This window comes from Ranitomeya variabilis, chromosome 5, assembly GCF_051348905.1.
Source record: "Ranitomeya variabilis isolate aRanVar5 chromosome 5, aRanVar5.hap1, whole genome shotgun sequence".
Lineage (NCBI taxonomy): Eukaryota > Metazoa > Chordata > Amphibia > Anura > Dendrobatidae > Ranitomeya > Ranitomeya variabilis.
The window spans coordinates 676,213,910-676,235,462 of NC_135236.1; the positions used below are offsets into that span (position 1 = coordinate 676,213,910).

At 49.1% G+C, this 21,553-nt stretch overlaps 1 protein-coding gene across 1 annotated transcript; it reads right to left on the minus strand.

Moving 5' to 3' along the window:
- Nucleotides 1-15,294: 15,294 nt before the first annotated feature.
- Nucleotides 15,295-20,912, minus strand: LOC143776994 (uncharacterized). The gene is made up of 3 exons (XM_077266882.1): nt 18,096-20,912; nt 17,550-17,678; nt 15,295-16,568 (listed from the first exon to the last, which is right to left on the minus strand). The coding sequence occupies exons 1-3, from the start codon at nt 18,115-18,117 to the stop codon at nt 15,901-15,903; spliced, it is 819 nt and encodes a 272-aa protein (XP_077122997.1). The 5' UTR covers nt 18,118-20,912; the 3' UTR covers nt 15,295-15,900.
- Nucleotides 20,913-21,553: the final 641 nt, after the last annotated feature.

Consider the following 21,553-nt stretch of genomic DNA (forward strand, 5'->3'; position numbering starts at 1 on the left):
CTGTGGCGTATGACGAATGCTCATGATGGAATTAGAAACATGGTTCTTGGGCGAATCACATGTGATGGGGATTCTGGCACTTCGTCTTCACTCTTCCCGATTGCCCTGGTGCTGTGACAATCAGGGTAATAGTTGTTGGGGTTGATATAAGATATAATTTGTCAAAAATCTCATCTTGCATCAACCTCTGGGGTCAGTCATGGAGAGGGGTCTATCAGACATCAAACCCTGGGGTCAGTAATGTAGAGGCGTCCACCAGACATCAAGCCCTGGGGTCAGAAATGGAGAGGGGTCTAACAGACAACAAGCCCTGGGGTCAGTATTGTAGAGAGGTCTATCAGACATCACTCCTGGTGTTAGTAATGGAGAAGCCTCTATCAGACATCAAGCCATGGAGTTAGTAATGGAGAGACGTCTGTCAGAAATCAAGCCCTGGGGTCAATATTGGAAAGGGGTCTATCAGACATCCAGCCCTGGGGATAGTAATGAAGAGGGGTCTATCAGACATCAAGTCCTTTGGTTAGTAATGGGGAGGTGTCTTTTAGACATAAGGCTCTCGTGATAGTAATGGAGAGGGGTCTATCAGACATCAAGCCCTGGGGTTAGTAATAGAGAGGTCTCAATCAGACATCAAGCCCTGGGGTCAGTAATGGAGAGATGATTATCAGACATCAAGCCCTGGGTATAGTAATGGAGAAGGGCCTACCAGACATCAAGCCCTGGGGTCAGTAGTAGAGAGGGGTCCTCCAGACATCAAGCCCTGGGGTCAGTAATGGAGAGGACTCTATCAGACATCAAGCCACTTTGGTGGTGTCTGCCACTAATTGTTGGAAATGTGAACACTCCTGGTTGGATCTACATCTGCTCGGTTGGCTGTAGTGGAAGAGATGTCGCTCACATTTATACTATTTCTACTGTAGTGAAATTGATGCCATGTTGGTGGTGTCTGCCCCTAATTATTTTAAATTTGAAGTCTCCTAGTTGGGCCTCCTTCATCTGTGTTTCCTGTAGTAGTAGGCCTCCGAGACTTGCAGGCCTCCACTGCCTTTGAGTTAATTACCCGTGTTACCGTCTCACAGTGGCACTTTTGTCGCTACGACGGCACGATCCGTGACGTTCCAGCGATATCCATACGATATCGCTGTGTCTGACACGCAGCAGCGATCAGGGACCCCGCTGAGAATCGTACGTCGTAGCAGATCGTTTGGAACTTTCTTTCGTCGCTGGATCTCCCGCTGTCATCGCTGGATCGGTGTGTGTGACAGCGATCCAACGATGCGTTCGCTTGTAACCAGGGTAAACATCGGGTTACTAAGCACAGGGCCGTGCTTAGTAACCCGATGTTTACCCTGGTTACCATCATAAATGTAAAAAAAACCCAAACAGTACATACTCACATTCCGGTGTCCGTCAGGTCCCTTGCCGTCTGCTTCCCGCACTGACTGACTGCCGGCCGTAAAGTGAAAGCAGAGCAAAGCGGTGACGTCACCGCTGTGCTCTGCTTTCACTTTACGGCCGGCAGTCAGTCAGTGCGGGAAGCAGACGGCAAGGGACCTGACGGACACCGGAATGTGAGTATGTACTGTTGTTTGTTTTTTTTTGGTAACCAGGGTAAACATCGGGTTACTAAGCGCGGCCCTGCGCTTAATAACCCGATGTTTACCCTGGTTACCCGGGGACCTCGGCATCGTTGGTCGCTGGAGAGCGGTCTGTGTGACAGCTCCCCAGCGACCACACAACGACTTACCAACGATCACGGCCAGGTCGTATGGTTGGTAAATCGTTGGTAAATCGTTTTGTGAGACGGTACCCTAAGGACATTATTTGCTCGTGATCTGCCATGGCAAACATCAGGACCACACAATCATGGTGTCAGGGTGCCGATGAGGATAAAGAGGGAGAAGCCACACTGTTTGAAACATTTTTATGATATTGTCATTATTGACAGCAGCATCTAAGGGGTTAAACAGACAACACAGGTGACTGCAGCAACTTGTCAGCTATAGTGGACAGCCGACAGCTGCGGGATTGTCACCTGTATGGGGAGGCTAGTCTCTTATATCTCAGGTCAGTTTCAAGACGTATCGACGGTCATTAAGGGGTTAAAACAGATCACTGCTTCCAATAAAGCAGCCACTGGTCTGTGTGCAGTCTCTGAGTGCGGCCGCTGTGGTGCAGTACACATTCTTTAAAGCAGTAAAGACTGACACTTTCTGAGGTAATTTTCTCATCTACTTCCTTCAACATCCACAGTATATGATAACTCAATCTTCAGTGTATATAATGTACAGAGGTAATATCCTGTTTGTGACGCCACTTTTGTGGTAACCTCATGTGGTGTAGGGCAGAAGGTGCTATTCCTGGCTCTTTATAATGTATCTCCCGGCGGCCATGCTTTCTGTCTCTATGAGCTTCTTCACCTCACAAATTACACGCACACAAAGTTCCACAATATCAGAATTGCACAGCAGCCGCCTCTTTAAGTAGAGGATGATGGTGGTGATAGTAGTTTGTGCAACTGTTCCCCAATAATGAAGAATCATGAACTCTAAGGCTAGGTTCACATTGCGTTAACAGCAGCCCGTTCAACACATGCGTTAACAGGCTGCTGTTAACGCAAATGCCGACCTGTCATACCGCTAGCGCAGGTAGAGGTAGCAGATGCTCTATCTGCGCTAGCAGTGACGGACCCGGAAACGATGCAGCCCGCGTCCCAGGGTCCGTCACTCCATGATGGCACATCGCCATAATGGGCATGCGCTAGCGATGCATCTGCCATAGGGCTTAATGGCGGTCAGGGCCGGACTTAGCCCAAAAGGCGCCCTGTGCGAGACTGCAAGACGGCGCCCCCCCCCCCCCCCCCCAAACTTTGAAAGAAAACAATAACGCTTTAGTATTGACAACACGTTTACTTAGAAAACTTGTGTTTCCCTGCAAAACACTTCAAGAATATCCAAATACACTAATACTGCAATAACGGGAGTTATAAAGTGCTTTAAAGCGGTCCAAAAGTTTAAAAAATGACTCTCGGTCTACAGCCCTATCGAGTCAGGGGCATCCCATTAAGGGTTTCCCCACCATCTGGGTGTCCTCGCAAACCCCCGAACGGCATACCTGCCGCTCACTTACTTCCGGTCCGCATCGCACCCCACCTGCTGCCGTCCGTCTGCAACGCCTCTCCTCGCTGGCAGTCACCCCTGCACTCTGATTGGCTGTCTGCCTGACGCTCACAGCCAATCGGAGCGCAGAGATGACGGCCAGAATGGAGAGGCGTTCCGGATGGGTGGCAGCAGGTCAGGTGCCGTGTGCAATTTGCAATGACGTTGACGGTTCTCCTGGCTCCAATGGAATTGTGTCCACTCCTTATTTCACATTCTTGCTGCGGAACATCTGAAGTCGATTCCTCAGCAGTGCTCGGTACATTGGTGCCACCACCATGTTCAGAAGATTTTACAAACAGTCTTTTTAAAGCCCCTGCTTGCTTTTGAATTGCCTGCTCTGCTAAGGCCTTTCGCTTCCTGTTCTGTGCACCAGACGCTTTCTTAGGGCTCATCTTGCCTGACAAATGCTATTCCTCCCTGGAAAGGTTAGGTGTGGACCAAAGGTCTTATTAGTGCAGTCCACAGGCTACTATCTATCACCATCTATCTACTCATTTAAACCTAGGGTGGCAGAGGTGAGCAGGTGATAAGTAACTAGAAACATGTAAGGGCCCCTTCACACTGTGCAATCAAAGTCTGAACGAGCGTTCGATTTGTGACGTTTATCCGTCCTCGTTCCGAGGTTGCAAAGTGTGACATGGCGTTACGATTTGCGACGCAGCCCAGCATCGTACGATGTGAAAGAAAGAGCAGAACTTTCTTTCGTCGTAAATGTCTCGCTGTGGCGGTCGAAATCGTAGTATGTGACGGCGGTCATACGAGCTCGTAATGCGACTACGTGGGTTGGGCTTCCGCATACCTGTCTCCTGATTGGGCGTGACGTTTTAGCACGCCCATGCTGGTAATACGTCACGCTCGGAGTCGTAGGACTATGGCGGTGTGAAGGGTAGCGTACGATTGCGACGCGTGACGTTCACATCGCAACTACGTCAGAAAAAGCGTTAACATCGTAGAGTGTGACCGCTGGCTACGAGCTCGTACTGCGATGTCGAATATGACGCAAATGCGTCGTAATCGTAGCAGAATCGACCAGTGTGAAGGGGCCCTAAGACTTTGTAAATTCCACAAATGAATCCCCCCATTCCCCCCCGCCCCCCCCCCCCGGACAATTGGCAGCTTTGTAAATTCATACCTCCCAACTTTTGAGGAAGGGAAAGAGGGACAAAGTCAGCGGCGCGCGTAGCGCGCCGCTGCAAATTTTAGGCCACACCTCTGACCACACCCATTTCACAACTAGCCACGCCCCAACCCCATTTAGCACTTCTGATCACAATGTTTCGTAAACAATAATTATGAACAAAAAAAATATGGCCACACACGACGCTCCATAGTGTACAATGGCCACACACGACGCTCCATAGTGTACAATGGCCACACACGACGCTCCATAGTGTACAATGGCCACACACGACGCTCCATACTGTACAATGGCCACACACGACGCTCCATACTGTATAATGACCACACACGATGCTCCATACTGTATAATGGCCACACACGACGCTCCATACTGTATAATGGCCACACACGACGCTCCATACTGTACAATGGCCACACACGACGCTCCATGCTGTACAATGGCCACACATGACGCTCCATAGTGTACAATGGCCACACACGACGCTCCATACTGTACAATGGCCACACACGACGCTCCATACTATACAATGGCCACACACGACGCTCTATACTGTACAATGGCCACACACGACGCTCCATAGTGTACAATGGCCACACACGACGCTCCATAGTGTACAATGGCCACACACGACGCTCCATGCTGTACAATGGCCACACATGACGCTCCATAGTGTACAATGGCCACACACGACGCTCCATACTGTATAATGACCGCACATGACGCTCCATACTGTATAATGACCGCACATGATGCTCCATACTGTATAATGACCCCACATGATGCTCCATACTGTATAATGACCCCACATGATGCTCCATACTGTATAATGACCCCACATGATGCTCCATACTGTATAATGACCGCACATGATGCTCCATACTGTATAATGACTGCACATGAGGCTCCATACTGTATACTGGCTGCACATGATGCTCCATATTGTATAATGACCGCACATGAGGCTCCGTACCGTATATTGGCCGCACATGATACTTCGTACCATATAATGGCCACACATAGCTACTCCTACACACGCGGCTGCGCTCCGTACACTTTGCACACACGGTTCCGCTCCGTACACACGCGCTCCGCTCCATACACCTCGTACACATTCAGCTCCGCTCCGTACACCTCATACACACGGCTCCGCTCCGTACACCTCGCACACACACGGCTCCGCTCCGTACACCTCGCACACACGGCTCCGCTCACCTCGCACACACACTGCTCCGCTCCGCACACCTTGCACACACTGCTCCGCTCCGCACACCTCGCACACACACTGCTCCGCTCACCTCGCACACACGGCTCCGCTCCGCACACCTCGCACACACACTGCTCCGCACACCTCGCACACACACGGCTCCGCTCCGTACACCTCGCACACACACGGCTCCGCTCCGTACACCTCGCACACACACGGCTCCGCTCCGTACACCTCGCACACACACGGCTCCGCTCCGTACACCTCGCACACACACGGCTCCGCTCCGTACACCTCGCACACACACGGCTCCGCTCCGTACACCTCGCACACACACGGCTCCGCTCCGTACACCTCGCACACACACGGCTCCGCTCTGCACACCTCGCACACACGGCTCCGCTCCGTACACCTCGCACACACGGCTCCGCTCCGTACACCTCGCACACACGGCTCCGCTCCGTACACCTCGCACACACACGGCTCCGCTCCGTACACCTCGCACACACACAGCTCCGCTCTGCACACCTCGCACACACGGCTCCGCTCCGCACACCTCGCACACACACGGCTCCGCTCTGCACACCTCGCACACACGGCTCCGCTCCCCACACCTCGCACACACACGGCTCCGCTCCCCACACCTCGCACACACACAGCTCTGCTACATCCACACTGTACACCTCCTGACCCCACACACAGCCATTACTTACCTCATCCTGCAGCGGCAAGTTGCCAACCAGCACAACTTCGGAGGTCACGATCATGTGACCCCTGACTCCTCCCCTCCTGTGACCTCATCACAGGTCCTGTGCACAGAAAGCAGGCGGGCAGCCATACGGAACACAGGCGCAGCTCAGCTCTTCGGTCCTCCTCTGCTCTGTTCTCTTCTTCCTTCGCGGCGGCGCCCAGGGACGTGTGACGTCATGTCACACGCTGTGCACACAGCCAATCTCTCCCCGCTGGGGACAGCAGTAGGCGGAACTAAAGTTCCCTACGTGCTGTCCCTGCCCGGCGGGGAGAAAGGCTTGTGCGTGTGACATAACGTCACATGCACAAAGCCGAGCGCCCGCTGGGAGTGGGACAGCGGCGGCGGGCGCCACAATAGGTGCGAGCGCCCTCGGGCCAGCCGATGATTAACTGCTAATTAAATCAAAGGCTCAAATCGGCGCCCTATGCCTTCTAGTAAGCCTTGGCGCCCTGTGCGGCCGCACAGGTCGCACAGGCCGGCCCTGATGGCGGTGTTAACGGACTGCGGTACACCTCGTTATGCCACAGTGTAACGTAGTCCGTGTAACGGACCACTAAAATGCAGTGTGAACCTGGCCTAACAGTACAGTCTCGTTACTGATGATAACGGGGCGAGTAATTATATACAAATGGTAGAATTAGTGTCAGGTTCACACTCACAGCTGAAGATGGACTTGTACCTGCAGACAGATTCTGCCCTGAGGTCGTCTTTCCTCCAGGAGGCGCACTAGGACTTTTACTAATATGAAGGCCGTCCACCCCGTATTTTATTAGTCCCTTCTAGACCCGGAAGTCCGGGGGATGAAGCTCCTCTTCCTACAAAATGGCTTCCTCATCTCGCTCCTCTCATAAAATGTCTGACCTTCAAGTCTTAACTACCTCACAGGATTTAGCTCCTCCCTCTCTCATGTGACTATTAGATCTGCAGTTATTGCCTAACTTCCTAGGAGCGTTTGTTCCAGAAGCTTCTGCAGAGCTGAGTCACATGATCAAGCCTACGAGGGGAAGATTAACCCTTTTTGTGCTGCTTCCCAGCAAGTCTCACGTGTTTACAATATACAGATTACACAGCATTTCTATGGGACGCGCTCTATGTCCGGTGTCCCTTAAAAATGGCCCTTATTGCTATACTGCTACCGTATACCTGCGCTGCGACCAACATGTAGGAGCTTCAGCCTTATTATTTCCAGTTTATTCCGGAATTTTATACTTTCAAATAATTTTTTTAATTGATTTTTCAAAATAAAAGTTATACTTTTATTATTATTTGTCATTTCTATTTTTGCACCGGGGGTAAATACCAGACGACTGGTGAACATTTTTGGTTTTGAATATGTCCTAATAAGAAGTGCGGCCCAGGAATTAAGGGCAATTTTGGTAAAGTGGAGAACTAATGCTGTAAAATCAAAAGTTGGAAAGGTGATGTGCTACTTTATATACTTTAGAGGAAGACATATTAAAGAAATTTGCAGCCCAAACGTTGAAAGCAGCGTTGGTGTAGCTGCATAGGGGCCCAAGAGAGGTAAGGGGTCACTTCTCCATGTCCAAAGCAGCAAGGAGCACCTGTCATAGCAGAACAATTGGACTCCAAAAGGGCCCATACACCTTTCTTGCGCAAAGTGTTAATATAATGTGAGTAGGTCCTAGTGCAGGGTAAGCAAAGGGTTAGACTTGGGATAGTATGAAAACTGTTCATATAGCTAAGTGGCTTAGCAACATATAGGACATAATATAAGGATAATAGGTTTAATCTATAGGATAGGATATAGTTAATGGAACTATCCCAGTGGGTGAGGACTAGTGCTAAAGGTACCGTCACACTAGGCGAGGTTGCAGCGATATCGCCAGCGATCCGTGACGTTGCAGCGTCCTGCATAGCGATATCGCTATGTTTGGCACGCAGCAGCGATCTGGATCCTGCTGGGATATCGCTGGTTGCAGGGAGAGTGGACGAACTTTCTTTCGTCGCAACTCTCCCGCTGACACCGCTGGATCGCCGTGTGTGACGCCGATCCAGCGATGTCTTCACTGGTATCCATGGTAAACATCGGGTTACTAAGCGCAAAAAAACCCACTACATACGCACCGTCTGTTGTCCGTCACGTCCCCTGGAGCTTGCCGTACTGACTGTCTCAGCGCCGTCCGGCCGTAAAGCAGAGCCCAGCGGTGAACCTGCAGTAACAGCGGTTCACCGCTGGGCACCGCTGTTACGGCCGGCCGGCGCTGAGACACAGTCAGTGCGGCAAGCGCCGAGGGACATGAAGGACGACAGAAGGTGCGTATGTAGTGGTTTTTTTTTTTTTACATGGGGACTTCGGCATCGCTGAAGACAGTTTCAGCGATGCCGAAGTCGCTTGGTCGCTGGAGAGAGCTGTCTGTGTGACAGCTCCCCAGCGACCACACAGCAACTTACCAGCGATCACGTCGCTGGTCGCGATCGCTGGTAAGTTGCTTAGTGTAACGGCACCTTAAGGCAGATAGGGAGATCAGATAGGGAAATTCAGTGACAAGGTCAAGTACAATGGGCTGCTATAGCCAGCACATACCAGTTGTTCAAAGCAGTGGGACGCCTTACTGAAATCCTAAGTTAACTCCCCTGTAACATTTGAATCCCAAGGTCTGACATAGGGGCTGCCAGTCAGTGGGCTTAGGGATTGTCCAGGAAGAATGAATAGTAGGGCTGAGGATGCATTGTGCTAAAGAATTAAGAAGTATGAAGTGAAGTCACAACTGGATGAACATGAACTGACCAGTAAAGGTTTCGAGGCTGCAATGGACTTGATGTCCTCTGAATTGTGTACGGTGGCTGCTGAGGATGGAGGCCTGGAGACAACAGAGTCCTGTGGCCTACAAGCGAGTGTGATGTCCCTGAATTGTGTACGGTGGCTGCTGAGGATGGAGGCCTGGAGACAGCAGAGTCCTGTGGCCTACAAGCGAGTATGATGTCCCTGAATTGTGTACGGTGGCTGCTGAGGATGGAGGCCTGGAGACAGCAGAGTCCTGTGACCTACAAGTGAGTATGATGTCCCCTGAATTGCTGAGGATGGAGGACTGGAGACAGGCCACTAACATGGAAATATTATTTGTTGCATGTCAAAGGTGGCCACAGTCTTTAAAAGGAATTGTTTAATCTTATTAAATTAGTAAAATTGCAAATTGTTTTAAAAAACAATCAACTTTACAAGTTACTTCTTATTAAAATTCCTCTCCTTTATCAAGGACAGAGAGATTTTTTATTTTATAGCTTTCAGCTCATTGGCTAAGTTACCGGCCACCTGTACAGCGCAGTATGCCGGGTGTTGTGAAATTGGATTCTGGGCTCCCCCGGTGGCCACTTGTGGAATTGAACTTGTGTGCATCATCCCCTCTGTTCACCTGCTCCTATCAGGATGTGGGAGTCGCTATATAACCTTGCTCCTCTGTCAGTTTCTTGCCGGTCAACAATGTAATCAGAAGCCTTCTGTGCATGTTCCTGCTACTAGACAACTCCCAGCTAAGTTGGACTTTTGTCCTTGTGTGTTTTTGCATTTTGTTCCTGTTCACAGCTGCTGTTTCGTTACTGTGTCTGGAAAGCTCTAGTGATCGGAAATTGCCACTCTGGTGTTATGAGTTAATGCTAGAGTCTTAAAGTAATTTCTGGATGGTGTTTTGATAGGGTTTTCTGCTGACCATGAAAGTGCCCTTTCTGTCTTCCTGCTATCTAGTAAGCGGACCTCGATTTTGCTAAACCTATTTTCATACTACGTTTGTCATTTCATCTAAAATCACCGCCAATATATGTGGGGGCCTCTGTCTGCCTTTTGGGAAAATTTCTCTAGAGGTGAGCCAGGACTGTCTTTTCCTCTGCTAGGATTAGGTAGTTCTCCGGCTGGCGCTGGGCATCTAGGGATAAAAAAACGTAGGCATGCTACCCGGCCACTTCTAGTTGTGCGGCAGGTTTAGTTCATGGTCAGTATAGTTTCCATCTTCCAAGAGCTAGTTCTCATATATGCTGGGCTATGTTCTCTCGCCATTGAGAATCATGACAGTTTGACCGGCCCAAAAAAGGGTTAAATTACTGGCTGAGAAAGGAGAGAAAAAAGAAGTCTGCTACAATTTTTTTTTTTTTTCCCCCTCTAGTTCTGAGTGTGCTCTTAATTGAATCACTTGCTAGTCTGCCTATACTGCAGCCTTCCTCTCTTTCTCTCCTTCTAATCCTTGAATGGCTCTGTGTTCACCTGTTTCAAATGGATCTTCAGAGTGTAGCTACAGGTTTGAATAATCTCGCCACAAAGGTACAAAATTTGCAAGATTTTGTTGTTCATGCACCTATGTCTGAGCCTAGAATTCCTTTGCCTGAGTTCTTCTCGGGGAATAGATCTCACTTTCAAAATTTTAAAAATAATTGCAAATTGTTTTTGTCCCTGAAGTCTCGCTCTGCCGGAGACCCTGCACAGCAGGTCAGGATTGTAATTTCCTTGCTCCGGGGCGACCCTCAAGACTGGGCTTTTGCATTGGCACCAGGGGATCCTGCGTTGCTCAATGTGGATGCGTTTTTTCTGGCCTTGGGGTTGCTTTATGAGGAACCTCATTTAGAGCTTCAGGCGGAAAAGGCCTTGATGTCCTTGTCTCAGGGGCAAGATGAAGCTGAAATATACTGCCAAAAATTCCGCAAATGGTCTGTGCTTACTCAGTGGAATGAGTGCGCCCTGGCGGCGATTTTCAGAGAAGGTCTCTCTGATGCCATTAAGGATGTTATGGTGGGGTTCCCTGTGCCTGCGAGTCTGAATGAGTCCATGACGATGGCTATTCAGATCGATAGGCGTCTGCGGGAGCGCAAACCTGTGCACCATTTGGCGGTGTCTACTGAGAAAACGCCAGAAAATATGCAATGTGATAGAATTCTGTCCAGAAGCGAGCGGCAGAATTTTAGACGAAAAAATGGGTTGTGCTTCTATTGTGGTGATTCAACTCATGTTATATCAGCATGCTTTAAGCGTACTAAGAAGCCTGACAAGTCTGTTTCAATTAGCACTTTACAGTCTAAGTTTATTCTATCTGTGACCCTGATTTGTTCTTTGTCATCTATTACCGCGGACGCCTATGTCGACTCTGGCGCTGCTTTGAGTCTTATGGATTGGTCCTTTGCCAAACGCTGTGGGTATGATTTGGAGCCATTGGAGGCTCCGATACCTCTGAAAGGGATTGACTCCACCCCATTGGCTAGTAATAAACCACAATACTGGACACAAGTGACTATGCGTGTTAATCCGGATCACCAGGAGGTTATTCGCTTTCTGGTGCTGTATAATCTACATGATGTTTTGGTGCTGGGATTGCCATGGCTGCAATCTCATAACCCAGTCCTCGACTGGAGAGCTATGTCTGTGTTAAGCTGGGGATGTAAAGGAACTCATGGGGACGTACCTTTGGTTTCCATTTCATCATCTATTCCCTCTGAGATTCCTGAATTCTTGTCTGACTTTCGTGACGTTTTTGAAGAACCCAAGGTTGGTTCACTACCTCCGCACCGGGAGTGCGATTGTGCCATAGACTTGATCCCGGGTAGTAAATACCCTAAGGGCCATTTTGAGTATTTGGTGATGCCTTTTGGTCTTTCTAATGCCCCTTCAGTCTTCCAGTCCTTTATGCATGACATTTTCCGCGATTATTTGGATAAATTTATGATTGTGTATCTGGATGATATTCTGATTTTTTCGGATGACTGGGACTCTCATGTCCAGCAGGTCAGGAGGGTTTTTCAGGTTTTGCGGTCTAATTCCTTGTGTGTGAAGGGTTCTAAGTGTGTTTTTGGGGTTCAAAAGATTTCCTTCTTGGGATACATTTTTTCCCCCTCTTCCATCGAGATGGATCCTGTCAAGGTTCAGGCTATTGGTGATTGGACGCAACCCTCTTCTCTTAAGAGTCTTCAGAAATTTTTGGGCTTTGCTAACTTTTATCGTCGATTTATTGCTGGTTTTTCTGATGTTGTGAAACCATTGACTGATTTGACTAAGAAGGGTGCTGATGTTGCTGATTGGTCCCCTGATGCTGTGGAGGCCTTTCAGGAGCTCAAGCGCCGCTTTTCTTCCGCCCCAGTGTTGCGTCAGCCTGATGTTGCTCTTCCTTTTCAGGTTGAGGTCGACGCTTCTGAAATCGGAGCTGGGGCGGTGTTGTCGCAGAGAAGTTCCGACTGCTCCGTGATGAGACCTTGTGCTTTTTTTTCCCGTAAATTTTCGCCCGCCGAGCGGAATTATGATATTGGGAATCGGGAGCTTTTGGCCATGAAGTGGGCTTTTGAGGAGTGGCGTCACTGGCTTGAGGGGGCCAGACATCAGGTGGTGGTATTGACTGACCACAAAAATTTAATTTACCTTGAGTCTGCCAGGCGCCTGAATCCTAGACAGGCGCGCTGGTCGTTGTTTTTCTCTCGGTTTAATTTTGTGGTGTCGTACCTACCGGGTTCTAAGAATGTTAAGGCGGATGCCCTTTCTAGGAGTTTTGAGCCTGACTCCCCTGGTAATTCTGAGCCCACAGGTATCCTTAAAGATGGAGTGATATTGTCTGCTGTTTCTCCAGACCTGCGGCGGGCCTTGCAGGAGTTTCAGGCGGATAGACCTGATCGTTGCCCACCTGGTAGACTGTTTGTTCCTGATGATTGGACCAGTAGAGTCATCTCTGAGGTTCATTCTTCTGCGTTGGCAGGTCATCCTGGAATCTTTGGTACCAGGGATTTGGTGGCAAGGTCCTTCTGGTGGCCTTCCCTGTCACGAGATGTGCGAGGCTTTGTGCAGTCTTGTGACGTTTGTGCTCGGGCCAAGCCTTGTTGTTCTCGGGCTAGTGGATTGTTGTTACCCTTGCCTATCCCGAAGAGGCCTTGGACGCACATCTCGATGGATTTTATTTCGGATCTGCCTGTTTCTCAGAAGATGTCTGTCATCTGGGTGGTGTGTGACCGTTTCTCTAAGATGGTCCATCTGGTTCCCTTGCCTAAGTTGCCTTCTTCTTCCGAGTTGGTTCCTCTGTTTTTTCAAAATGTTGTTCGTTTGCATGGTATTCCTGAGAATATCGTTTCTGACAGAGGGACCCAATTCGTGTCTAGATTTTGGCGGGCATTCTGTGCTAGGATGGGCATAGATTTGTCTTTTTCGTCTGCTTTCCATCCTCAGACTAATGGCCAGACCGAGCGGACTAATCAGACCTTGGAGACATATTTGAGGTGTTTTGTGTCTGCGGATCAGGATGATTGGGTTGCTTTTTTGCCTTTGGCGGAGTTCGCCCTCAATAATCGGGCCAGCTCTGCCACCTTGGTGTCCCCATTTTTCTGTAATTCGGGGTTTCATCCTCGATTTTCCTCCGGTCAAGTGGAATCTTCGGATTGTCCTGGAGTGGATGCTGTGGTGGAGAGGTTGCATCAGATTTGGGGGCAGGTGGTGGACAATTTGAAGTTGTCCCAGGAGAAGACTCAGCTTTTTGCCAACCGCCGTCGTCGTGTTGGTCCTCGGCTTTGTGTTGGGGACTTGGTGTGGTTGTCTTCTCGTTTTGTCCCTATGAGGGTTTCTTCTCCTAAGTTTAAGCCTCGGTTCATCGGCCCGTACAAGATATTGGAGATTCTTAACCCTGTGTCCTTCCGTTTGGACCTCCCTGCATCCTTTTCGATTCATAATGTTTTTCATCGGTCATTGTTGCGCAGGTATGAGGTACCGGTTGTGCCTTCCGTTGAGCCTCCTGCTCTGGTGTTGGTTGAGGGTGAGTTGGAGTACGTTGTGGAAAAGATCTTAGACTCTCGTGTTTCCAGACGGAGACTCCAGTATCTGGTCAAATGGAAGGGATACGGTCAGGAGGATAATTCTTGGGTCACTGCCTCTGATGTTCATGCCTCCGATCTTGTCCGTGCCTTTCATAGGGCTCATCCTGATCGCCCTGGTGGTTCTGGTGAGGGTTCGGTGCCCCCTCCTTGAGGGGGGGGGTACTGTTGTGAAATTGGATTCTGGGCTCCCCCGGTGGCCACTTGTGGAATTGAACTTGTGTGCATCATCCCCTCTGTTCACCTGCTCCTATCAGGATGTGGGAGTCGCTATATAACCTTGCTCCTCTGTCAGTTTCTTGCCGGTCAACAATGTAATCAGAAGCCTTCTGTGCATGTTCCTGCTACTAGACAACTCCCAGCTAAGTTGGACTTTTGTCCTTGTGTGTTTTTGCATTTTGTTCCTGTTCACAGCTGCTGTTTCGTTACTGTGTCTGGAAAGCTCTAGTGATCGGAAATTGCCACTCTGGTGTTATGAGTTAATGCTAGAGTCTTAAAGTAATTTCTGGATGGTGTTTTGATAGGGTTTTCTGCTGACCATGAAAGTGCCCTTTCTGTCTTCCTGCTATCTAGTAAGCGGACCTCGATTTTGCTAAACCTATTTTCATACTACGTTTGTCATTTCATCTAAAATCACCGCCAATATATGTGGGGGCCTCTGTCTGCCTTTTGGGAAAATTTCTCTAGAGGTGAGCCAGGACTGTCTTTTCCTCTGCTAGGATTAGGTAGTTCTCCGGCTGGCGCTGGGCATCTAGGGATAAAAAAACGTAGGCATGCTACCCGGCCACTTCTAGTTGTGCGGCAGGTTTAGTTCATGGTCAGTATAGTTTCCATCTTCCAAGAGCTAGTTCTCATATATGCTGGGCTATGTTCTCTCGCCATTGAGAATCATGACAGCCGGGCAAGGAGTGCACCGAGTGTGCACATGTCTGCATGAGATGGATTGCTCCATGCATTTGTATCTATGACATAAAACACTGTTTTCAACTACTTTTGTGAGGGTAACACCCCTGTAAGCCACCTCCGTGGGCAAGGTGTTTGGCAGTTCTCACAGCAGTATTGTGCAGTGCCTCCTCTCAGTGTTAGCGATAGCAGCAGGTGCGGAGAGGAGATTGTATGTGGCCGATCAGAGGGTATAGGTGGTGGGGGAAGGAAAAAAATAGATTTTCAGGAAGTGCAGATCACACAGGATCTATGATATCAGACTGCTACGACCCATAACCGTTTACTCCCATTAAGTGACACCAACAAATTATCAAAATTGAAGACTTTATTGGGAAATATAGGCATAAAATTTCCATCTTTTAACTTTGGGTAAATATTTGGTCGCAGCTTATAAACTCAGGCAATATCTGCCAACAAATTTGGGTGTAGGGAGATTTACTGCCTTCCGGACTCCCGGGCAGGTATCTTCACCACCAACAAAACTCCACCCTTACGCAGCTGCAACTGAAACAAAACCATAACAAAAGGGGAGGGAGGGCGGGAAACAGGTCCGGGTCCAGGGATCGGATGAGCTATCAGCACTTCCTGGTGCCAGAAGCAGAGGATAAGCCCCGCCCCCTCTGCGGGGAGTTAACCCCATATCCCATTTTGGACTCACTAAATGGGAGATCTGCTTTTAACACAGGGGGAAGGCGCAGCAGTCAGGGGACAGCGGCGTAAGCCGCAGTGTCCCAAAGACTGCTACGACCCATAACCGTTTACTCCCATTAAGTGACACCAACAAATTATCAAAATTGAAGACTTTATTGGGAAATATAGGCATAAAATTTCCATCTTTTAACTTTGGGTAAATATTTGGTCACAGCTTATAAACTCAGGCAATATCTGCCAACAAATTTGGGTGTAGGGAGATTTACTGCCTTCCGGACTCCCGGGCAGGTATCTTCACCACCAACAAAACTCCACCCTTACGCCAAGGAGGAGCGAATACAGAGAGCTGCGACCCCCCAAACGAAAGCATAGCCTGTACGACACCTTCACGAAGCCCATTGAGGAAGATATCCAAACCCGCCTCGTACGAATGAACTCCGTCTGAAATAAGAAAACCGGAATTATCTCCCTCCAGACGATGGTGCCTTACCACTACACCATTCTTAAATTTCACGAAGCGCGATATCCTCTGATTCAAAGAGCGTCTGGATCTCTCCATAGCATCCAATTCCCTGGCACCCCGCCACACCAGTTTTGGGATAACTTCGGACCAGATTAGTCGCATCAGCAGGAAAAAACTCGGGAATTTGTCCATATCAGATCTGATAAGCGTAAGCAGCTCGGCAAGTGGAAACGAAGCCAGGTCATTTCCTCCAGCATGGATAACCACAATGGCGGGAGATGAAGACCCCCTTGTAATGTGAGCGACCTCCGGCAGCACTTGGGACCACGTCAGACCTCTCATACCACGCCATATCACATCGACATCAACAAAAACCAAGGATCGCCCTCCTGGGTACAATTCAGCACGACGAGCTGCCCAATAGATGTATGAGAGACCCACTATCCAGACACTGGGTCGCACTCCATCTAGGAAGTAAAGTATGTATACAATTAGCCAACATATAATAACCAAAACACTAACGATAACTTCTCCGATTTGTATCTGGAGCTGCTTCTATATTATTGTTAGACAAAACAAAACCAAAACCAAAAATAAAATTATTTTTAATTATAACACTAAGTCAGGCTTGATATATCTGGCAAAACAGCGGGATATCCATCTGCCCACCCTTTGAATCTCTGATTCAAATAAACCCGCCCTGGAAGCTTCAGACGCTGCACCTATACGAAAAAAATGAGTCCCAAATTCTGCTGCAGGAATACCCAAAAAGAAGACAACGCACGTCTCAATATGGCTAAGAATTGGCCCGACACTAGAGGGAGACCACTCGCATGCATGAAAAATTGATCACCATCCTTTCTCACCTGCAAGTAGTTCTTGACTAACGTTCACGGACAAACGTCCTTATTGATGGCAAATATCGGGAACCACGTCCCCAGACCTCCTGATCAGTTTTAGATTTACATATCCTGATCCTGAGATTGTAACAAATCAATACGTCATCACGCCTCAGTCCACCCGGTTTATTTAGGGCCGTGGGAAAGATCTCACTGACCCGCATGGCCCCAAAAAAACGCCAGTTCGAAAGCCGCTGATGTAAGTGCAGCTTCATAGTTATAATCGCAAACTGATACCGCGGATTTAACCAAGCTAATTAGCAAATCAAAGGAGATAGGACGCCTATTGTCGCAGTGCATTATCCACTCGGAGCCAACCTTTCAATAGCTGGCTGACTAAAAAAAAAGAAAAATGTTTTGTGAAATCCGACCATCCTCGCAATTTAAAATGGAAGGCTAACGCAGACACACGGTTGCGCGCTATCGCACCCGATACTCCCTTGGCATGCAATTTGGATAGAAATGCCATGGTCACCTGCATCCGAACATCATCAGAAGACCCCACCGGCTTTCCGTCTGCTAAAAACCACCACTCCTCCCACGCCTTACCATAGGCTCTCCAGGTCGACGGAGCTACCGATGAGCGTATTAGCGGCATCAGGTCCCCAGGACATCCCAGATCGAATGTGGGCAATCCACCTCCTCCAAACGCTCCTGAAGAAGCAAATCCCATAGGTCCTGTGAATAAATCGCAGTTACTAACTCTGGAACAGTCTCATTGTTATCAGGAAATGTATTAGATTTAAACCAAACATTAAACATTAAACATTTTAATACTATGGATCTGATCAGGTACAAAAACCAAAATGAAGGAAATGCTAGGTAGCTGATGGCATGCGCCCCTCCAACGGTTTCAAGGTGTAAGCGGATCCGCATGTTGGCCAATAGTGGGCCCCATAGTTCCATGACAAGCGCAACGGGAAAAGGTCAATCAAGGTTGGGTCACCGTTACACTCCTTGGAATCCAGGAAGCAGGCCATTGGCAGGAGCATATTTAGCAGCCGAAACGAACACTGAAACCCGTGTGGCCTGACGCTGCAAACAACAAACCCATATCAACGGTTGAACACTCTGTCTCCTGAAAGCAAGTCCTACCATTGTAATTGCTGAGAAACATCTTCCATGTGTTTAAATCAGAAAGTAACTGGGCCGTGATCCTGAATCTGTGATGACGTTGTTTCACTCCTCTCGTGGCAAAGGTCAATCTGCGAGAAAAATATCCTGCCCGCTGGCATGAACCTGCATGCAAAATTTAGTGAGCCAAGAAGTGACTGCATTTGCGTCAATGTGACTTTGCCAACCGAAATGCATCCATTAATGAGGTCCAGCGATTTGTTGATTTTTTTTTTTTTTTTTTTGGCAATCTAAATTCCATGGCGACCGTGTCGATTACAAACCCAAGGAATGTGATCACTGATACTGGCCCTATCGTCTTCTCGGGGAAAAATGGGACCCCAAAGTATGTCATGGCATCTTTGAATTGTGCCAGTGCTGTGGAACAGACGTCTGAGTCGGCTGGGCCAACTATCAAAAATGATCAAGGTAATGAGTAATGGCGGTTAGCCGAGTGATCTCGCGGGCAACCCATTCTAAAAAATTCGCTGAATAATTCAACATAAAAAACAGGAAATTGAGCAACCCATGGGAAGACATGCGTTGTAATAGTAAAAAATCCTCAAATTTGGCTCCCAGTAATTGGCAGCAATCCGGGTGAACCGGAAGTAGACGGAAAGCGGATTCTATGTCTGACTTGGCCGTAAGGGCCCCCGAACCAGCATTTCTGACTAAATCCACTGCTTTATCGCAGGATATATAAGTAATGGCTGAGTCCTCACTGAGTATGCCGTCGTTGGCCGACGTACCCTTGGGGTAGGACAGGTGGTGAATCAACCGGTACTTGCCTGATTCCTATTTGGGAACCATGCCTAGGGGTGAAACACGCAAATTAGGGAAAGGAGGTGTCTTAAAAGGACCGCGGAAGCGACCCAACCCGATTTCCGTACCCAATTTCTCCGCTAACACGTTGGGTAACTCCCTAGCTGATTGTAAATTTGGGGCTGACTGCGACTCGAGGGACCAGTTAAACGGGATGAAAAACCATAGGAAAAACCGAACCGCAGTTGCGCCGCAGCCGACTTATTGGGGTATTTGTCCAGCCACGACCCCATTCTTTCCACGCTCACTGGCGTCGGTAACCTCACCTGTAGAGGGGTTTTTTTTTGGGGGGGTTAGCTTTTTGGGGCTGAACACTCGTGCTTATATTTGCAGAGCCCGTAGAACTTACAGTGGGGATTATAGATGCTGACTAAGTATATAAAAAACTCAGAGCACCTCGCCGGGTGCTTCTCCGCCATAACACGTCCTAGGAGGACAGATTTGTTCCTTGATGGCGCTGTCCTAGTGAGCCCCTAACGGAGGGACACCACAAAACAGCCTATCCTTATAAACATTCGGGCGAGGAGGGAGGGGCTGCCTACACGATCCTGACAGTTGTAGTATTTTTGGGGTTAACATAAATCCTATTCCCTGTGGCCGCATTGGCTACTGTGTCTGCAAAGATGGTGTTGGTTCTCTCCCCCCCCCAAGCCCCAACAAAGGATACTCACCAATTGATGCACCAACCTCCGAACGGCTTGTGTCCCGTGCCACGGGAGTCATCGAACCTTGACGCTCCATGCGATGTTTTGGACCTAGGACGAGAAGACTCCTGCCTGCGTGACCTGCTTGAAAAAATGCCTGATGACGAAGGCGAGCGCCAACGCGACGCTCTAGAATGCTTACTGCGCCGGCTGGACCTGGATCGATACGAACGCCGCTTGCTGTCAGAACGACCGTGCTTCCTATGTCTATTCCTGCGGTGCCCTCTGGGGGATGACGATGATGATCTGCGCGCGGAGCGGATGCCCGCACTCTGTCTGTTATCCAGAGCCAGGGTGCCAGCCCCTGAATTGGGGGACGAACACCGGTTGCCATCAGCGATAGCGACGCTGGGGGGTTCTGATGTTCGGCTACCACCACCTGAGAGGGAGCTAATTGCCCACCCGGTATTTGCGAGTACGGGGTACTAAAAATGAGCGGGTAGGATGGAAACTGTGACTCTCCCCCTATACTATACTGGGAATATACGCTATGCTGTCCGGGCGCTGATAATATGCGATGTGAACCCACATTCGGCTGCACTGGGGCTGCCGTCTCCCTGCCCCTGTCAGTATTGGCCATAACTTCCCCCATGTCCCTAGAAAGTGGTGGGATGCCCCCCTGCAGAGCCTCAATCTCCCTTTCTGCAGAACCTGCATCCTGTGAGGAAACAGACGTTCCCTGGGCTCCCCCCATGCTGTTACCAAGTAAGATTGCAGTGCCAGGTAATAACGCTGGCACTTGCAGGCCTGCACCCCTTCCTACTGTAACTGGGGCAGCAGGGGCTAAACTAATGTGAGTGTCACGCAGCGCCGATCCCTGCACCTCCCCCACCTGATGTACGACGCTGCTTCCCGCCGTGCTAAAGCGCCTGGCGCCCGAGTCAGAAGAAGAGCGCGCACGCGAATTGCGCGCGCTCTTCTTTGAATGTAATGGCGGGCTCAGCCGTGCCGGAGGCCGGGTGGCTCTGCGAGAGCGCCGGCCCTCCGGCGGCACCGCCGTCGCCATGGCAGAGAAGGAGTCGCTCCCGGTCAGCAATGCTGCTAACCAAGCGCTACCTTCCCTGCTAATTCCGTCCCTCACCGCTTCTCCCAGCGGGTCCATGATGCCGGCTGCCCTCACAGGTCCGGGTCCAGGGATCGGATGAGCTATCAGCACTTCCTGGTGCCAGAAGCAGAGGATAAGCCCCGCCCCCTCTGCGGGGAGTTAACCCCATATCCCATTTTGGACTCACTAAATGGGAGATCTGCTTTTAACACAGGGGGAAGGCGCAGCAGTCAGGGGACAGCGGCGTAAGCCGCAGTGTCCCAAAAAGTGTAAAGAGTGTGAGAAACGTACAGAGTATATAACCAAGAAAAAATATCAGAGAGGAGAGAAGACATTGAAAACATCTGGTAGGTGAAAGTTAAACATTTCATGACATAAGAGGATCTTATCACAAGGAAATAGTGATCTATCATGGGCTGTAAAAGGATAATTTGTATCTGCTGTAGCTTCTGCACAGAATGGGAAATCATTCCAGGAATGAAGCTGGGCAGATACATACGATCTGGAGAAGACAGCAGCATTTTGGACACACTGACCTCATACGCAGCCTGTATTACAGGGAGGGACACAACCACTGGATAAATAGTCTAATTTATATGGGAGCTTTTAGCCACTAACACATCCACAAATCTTTTCTATGACAGAGATGTCAATAGATGTTGTTTCATCTTATTATACTGTTAAAATTGCAAAGTGCCTGTAAAAATAATAAACTTTATAATTTACCAAGTATGACAACACTCCATTCTCCTCTGTAACTCTATAGTGTACAGAATTCATCCAAAATAAAGTATAAACAATAAATGTTTATTAATTATTCACAGAAAATGCTAAAAACACATAAAGAAGAAGATACAATTCTGATAATA